We start from the raw sequence: 6,000 nt of genomic DNA, 5'->3' as shown, positions 1-6,000 counted from the left end.
CCCTCTTTCTACCTATGTCGTTGGTACCAACGTGAACCACGACCTCTGACTGTTCGCCCTCCCCAATCAGAATGCCCTGCAGCTATTTTGTGACATCCTTGACCCTGGAACCAGGGTGGCAACACACTATCCTGAAATCACGTCTAAGGCTACAGAAGTGCAGCCCTCACTATTGAGTGTCCTACCACTATTGCTCTTGCACTCTTACTCCTCCCCCCTTGTGCAGCCGAGCCACCCACAGTGCCATGAATTTGGCTCTGGCTGCACTCTCCAGAGGAACCTTCACTCTCAACATTTTCCAACACAGAAAAACGGTTCTTGAGTGAGATGCACTCTGGGGCTTTCCTGACTACCTGTCTGCCTCCCTTTTTCTGACTGGTGGTCACCTATTCCCTCTCTGACTGCACTTTCTGAGACTGCAGAGTGACTACACCTAAAACGTGCTACCTACATAACCCTCAGCCTCGCGGATGCACCGCTATGTCTCTAGCTCATGCTCAAACTCCGAAACCCATTGCTCAAGCTGGTCAAGCCAGTGACACTTCCTGCGCATGTGGTCATCCAGGCTGCAATTAGTTTTATTTTAAGTTCCTTTCAGTTTTTCTGGATCGAGTGTTAAGACCATTTGTTACCAATGCCCTTTTCCCTCTTTTGAGGGAAACACATGTGATATTGATTTCTGCCTGGTGACATTGGGCACTGTCTCCAATACCGGTCCATTAATATAGGTAGGTTCCATTTCTTCACTGGGACAACCCAGTGCCATCTGACTCGAATGAAAACTCATGAATTTGAAGTGCTAACTTTTTTTGCTCTCTCTACACATGAGCTGCTGAACGTTTTCCAGCATTTTACAAACATACGAAATAGGAGCAGAAGTAGGCCATTCAGCCCCTCCAACCTAGCCGATCTGTTTGTGTTTCGAGTTCCACGTCCCCATTTTCCATTTTTCTTTCAGATTTGTGCCTTTTCTCCTTAAATTAATGGTCAGGTACAGCAGAGGAGGAAGCCATTCGGCCCACCTAGTCTGCGCCAGAGATTTGTCTGATTGAAACGGGCGGTCTCCATTTCCTTCCACAACAAAAACAGAAATTACCTGGAAAAACTCAGCAGGTCTGGCAGCATCGGTGGAGAAGAGAGGAGTTGACGTTTCGAGACCTCACGACCCTTCAGCAGAACTCATGAGGTCATGAGGACTCGAAACGTCAACTCTTTTCTTCTCCGCCGATGCTGCCAGACCTGCTGAGTTTTTCCAGGTAATTCTGTTTTTGTTTTGAATTTCCAGCACCCGCAGTAGCATTTTTGTTTTTATCCATTTCCTTCCAGCCGGCTGAACTCCCACCGCGGCTGTCTCCAGCTATTGGCAGTCAGTGCGCGTGCGCAATACGCGGCACGCCTCCCTCCCCTTCCTCTGTTACCCCCCCACCGTTACGCATAGGGGCGCATGCGCGGACCTGGGCTCACCAGAAACGGGCAGTGGGGCGCGTGCGTGGGGTTGCTTTTTTTTTAAAAAAAGGGGATAGAGCGGAAGGGAAGGAGGGGCGGAGAGATGGGGCGGAGCAGGAGGGAGGAGTCGGATGGACCGATTGAGTGTGGCGGCTGGGCTGATTGTGCGAGGCGGGGAGCAAGAATAGGGATGGGGAGCAGAGAGGCCCCGAACGCCGATCTGATGCAGGATTACGCGGGCGGCTGCTCGGACGGAGCCGGGGTCCCGCGGTTCGGATGGAGGATCTGCCTGGCCCATCAGTTCAGGGAGCAGAGGAAACCGTTCGAGGCCACGGATGTCTCCCTGGCTCATATGATCGGCCACCTGGGCCTGGGGATCCGGTGAGTGAGCGGCAGGACCGGACCCCGCACTACCTTCCCCGGGTTTTGCTGCTTTAAAAGCCGGTGATGTTTTTTTTTTGCCGGTGTTCAAATCGCGGTTGGTCCCGCTGACCGGGTCGGGATATTTTAACGTCTGTTTCCTTTCCTTTCCTGATCTGAATTTATGACAGTTTTAGAAAGATTCCCCCGACTTTGGCCAATGGCATTGATATGGCCAGTTACAGGTTGTCGAAGGCTTTTAAAAGACGTTAAGCCTCACCGATCTTGAAAAGGCAAGATAAACGGCCTCCGCCCCCCCCCCCCCGCCCCCATAAAATTTGTATAAGTACGTTCCAAAAAAGTTCAACTTGAAAATTGCAGAAAGTGTAATAGAATTCAACCTGTCTCCATGTAGCATTTTCTAGTCTGAGATGCTTCAATAAAATTGTAATACTTTTGACACTTACAATGTACGCTTCATGTCAGACATGCAGCCTGAGGGCAAAACGTTTCAAATTAAAGATTACCAGAAGGTGCAATAAAATTCAACTTTTCTCTACAGCATATACAGCATGTTCCACTCTTGAGGTGCCTCTACAGTTTTAGTAGTCTGTATATTTACAAAGACATTCCTTGTCAGGCACAAAGCGAGGGGTTCCACACCGTTTCCAGCCCCTCAGAGTACTTTGGCTGAAAGGCTTTAAACAGTGACCTTTCCACATTGTACATCTGCGGCCACTGCCCCAAGCTTTAGTGCATCCCCCAGTACGTAGTCCTGGATGTTGGAATGTGCCAGTCTGCAACACTCGATCGAGGACAGCTCTTTGCACTGGAAGACCAGCAAGTTTCGGGCAGGCCAAAGAGCATCTTTCACAGAATTGATGGTTCTCCAGCTGCAGTTGATGTTTATCTTTGTCTGCATCCCTGGGAACAACCCATAGAGCACAGAGTGCAGCGTCACAGAGCTGCTTGGGACGAACCTTGAATTAAACCACTGCAACTCTCTCCAGACCACGTTATGTAAAAGCACATTCCAGAAGGTCAACAACAGCCACTTCCCCACCACAGCCACCTTGAGGGAAACCTACAAAGGTGGTGAGACTTGTGGTATGTAGGGAGGATTTGACAGGGAATGCCAGTCTTGCCACCAGCCAAGCTACGTCTTGCTGCTTGTTTGAAAGTTTTATCAAATGACTTTAACAGTCTGCTCAGGGAACCATTTCTTTTGCCCGCAAGGCCTACGGGAGACCTGAGTGCCTCTGCTGCTTGGGATCGTCAACCCTCTTATGCCCGCATCCTCCCTGGTGGACTTGGCAAAAGGATCGATACAACGTGCACGTTACGTGCAGACCACTGCCTGATGGACTTGTGGTTTTGCTGCATAAACTTTTCCACAAGGGACGCGTGATACAGCATGGTCCAGCTACTTGTTGCATTCTGTGGCAAGGTGGCCAGGCCCGTTCTTTGCAACACCGGGGACAGGTAGAACCTCAGCATGTAGTGACACTTGGTGCTTGTGCATTGAGGGTCTATACACAGCATGATGCAGCTGCACACAAAGGTGGCCATCAGGATGACGGCAATGTTGGGTATGTTTTTCTCCTGTTTATCTGGAGGTTGGTACATCTTGTCCCTGTGAACATGGTTCATTTTCGACCGCCAAGTAAAGAGGAAGATGGCTTGGGTGATCAGGGCGCAGGAGTGAAGAATGGGCCAGACCTGCGCCACATACAGCACCACCAAGAGTGCCTCACTCCTGATGACCAGGTTCTTACAATCAGTGGAGAAATAGCGTCACTCCCACACGCCCAATTTTTGTTTTACTACAGGTATGTGCTCCTTCCAGATTTTAGCGCATGCCTTTGCTTGCCTCTCTGCACCATATCCCCAGCATCTTCAGGTAGTCTGACCTGATGATGAGGCAAAGAAAAGATGGGTCCCAAAGAACATGGCTTTGCTCTTAGCACAATTTACCTTGGCTCTTGAGGCCAGTTTGGACTGGTCGCAGACGCCCATCAGTCTGCACAGTGACAATGGATCCGAACAGAAGACGGCAAAGTCGTTCATGTACAGGGAGGCTTTGACCTGACTGCCTCCGCTGCTTGGGATTGCCAACCCTCTTATGCCCACACACTCCCTGGTGGACTCGGCAAAAGGATCGCTACAACGTTCACTGGATAGAGGAGAGGAAGACAGCTTTGCTTGACTTCAGATTTGATTGGAAAGCTTTCCAATTTCCACCCATTGATTGAAACTGCACTACTGATGTTTGTGTAGAGTAGTTGGATCCAATTGTGGATTCCCTCCCCAAACTCCCATTTTGGAGAGCACATCCATCATGTAGGCACACAATATTCTGTCAAAGGTCTTCTCCTGGTCCAGTCTGATGATGCAGGTGTCCATCCCCCATCCCGCACACAGGCAGCCATATCCCTGAGTTGCGTGAGGCTCTCCAATCTTCCTTTGGGTACAGTGCAGGTTTCATCAGGGTGGATCACCAGCTCCAGAGCAGACTTGACCTGATTGGCAATGACCTTGGACAGCCTTTGTCCAAACATGGACAAAAGAGCTGAACTCCAGAGATGAGGTGAGAGTGTCTGCACTTGACATCAAAGCAGCATTTGACCAAGTGTGGCATCAAGGAGCCCTAGCAAAACTGGAGCCAGTGGTAATTGGGGGAAAAGTCTCTGCTGATTTGAGTCATGCCTAGCACAAAGGCAAGATAATTGTGGTGGTTGGAGGTTAACCATCAAAATCCAGGAGACCACTGCAGAAGTTCCTCCAAGTAGTGTCCTAGGCCCAGCCATTTTCAGCTGCTTCATTAATGACCTTCCTTCCATCATAAGATCAGAAGTGGGGATGTTCACCATTTGCGACCACTCAGATACTGAAGCAGTCCATGTCCAAATGCAGCAAGACCTGGACAATATCCAGGCTTGGGCTGACAAGTGACAATTAACATTACCTGGCACTTGTGTGGCACAAATGATCAGCTCCAACAAGAGAGAATCTAACCATTGACCAGAAACTGAACTGGACTAGCCAAAGAGTCGATACCAAAGAGAAGGACTTAGCGGTCGATTTGTCTAGGGAAGAGTGTGTAGATAGCCTGGAACATGTTGACATCAAAAAAGAGGTGTTAGGCGTCTTGAAGAATATTAAGGTGGATAAGTCCCCAGCGCCAGATGGGATCTACCCCAGAGTACTGAGGGAGGCAAGGGAGGAGATTGCTGGGGCCTTGACAGAAATCTTTGTATCCTCACTGGCTACGGGTGAGGTCCCGGAGGACTGGAGAATGGCCGATGTTGTTCCATTGTTTAAGAAGGGTAGCAGGGATAATCCAGGAAATTACAGGCCGGTGAGCCTTACGTCAGTGGTAGGGAAATTATTGGAGAAGATTCTTCGTGACAGGATCTACTACCATTTGGAAGCAAATGGGCGTATTAGTGAGAGGCAGCATGGTTTTGTGAAGCGGAGATCGTGTCTCACTAACTTGATCGAGTTTTTCGAGGAAGTGACAAAGATGATCGACGATGGAAGGGCAGTGGATGTTATATACATGGATTTCAGTAAGGCCTTTGACAAGGTCCCTCATGGCAGACTGGTACAGAAGGTAAAGTCGCACGGGATCAGAGGTGAGCTGGCAGGAAGGATACAGAATTGGCTTGGTCATAGAAGACAGAGGGTAGCAGTGGAAAGGCGCTTTTCTGAATGGAGAGCTGTGTCTAGTGGAGTTCCATAGGAATCAGTGCTGGGACCTTTGCTGTTTGTGGTATACATAAATGATTTGGAGGAAAATGTAACTGGGCTAATTAGTAAGTTTGCAGACGACACTAAAGTTGGAGGAGTTGCAGATAGTGAAGAGGATTGTCAAAGGATACAACGGGATATAGATCGGTTGGAGACTTGGGCAGAGAAATGGCAGATGGAGTTTAATCCGGACAAATGTGAGGTAATGCATTTTGGAAGGTCTAATACAGGCAGGAATTACACAGTAAATGGCAGAACCCTTAAGTGCATCGACGGGCAGAGGGATCTGGGTGTACAGGTCCACAGGTCACAAAGTGGCAACGCAGGTGGATAAGGTAGTCAGGAAAGCATATAGCATGCTTGCCTTCATTGGCAAGGGTATTGAGTATAAAAGCTGGGAAGTAATGCTGCAGCTGTATAGAACCTTGGTTAGGCCACACTTGG

General features: G+C 49.2%; 1 protein-coding gene across 2 annotated transcripts in view; it reads left to right on the top strand.

Moving 5' to 3' along the window:
• The first annotated feature begins 1,552 nt into the window (after positions 1–1,552).
• gba2 (glucosidase, beta (bile acid) 2) overlaps positions 1,553–6,000 on the top strand; it is a 95,987-nt gene continuing 91,539 nt past the window's right edge. Inside the window, exon 1 of one of the 2 annotated variants that reach the window (XM_078550886.1) lies at positions 1,553–1,827. In XM_078550886.1, coding sequence (XP_078407012.1) covers positions 1,637–1,827 — 191 coding nt within the window. In that variant the 5' untranslated portion in view covers positions 1,553–1,636. The remainder of the gene's footprint in view (positions 1,828–6,000) is intronic. The other variant, XM_078550891.1, reaches the window with a different exon arrangement.

Source organism: Cetorhinus maximus, chromosome 1 (genome assembly GCF_964194155.1).
Source record: "Cetorhinus maximus chromosome 1, sCetMax3.hap1.1, whole genome shotgun sequence".
Classification (NCBI taxonomy): Eukaryota; Metazoa; Chordata; class Chondrichthyes; order Lamniformes; family Cetorhinidae; genus Cetorhinus; species Cetorhinus maximus.
This window is presented reverse-complemented; position numbering and strand designations above follow the sequence as displayed.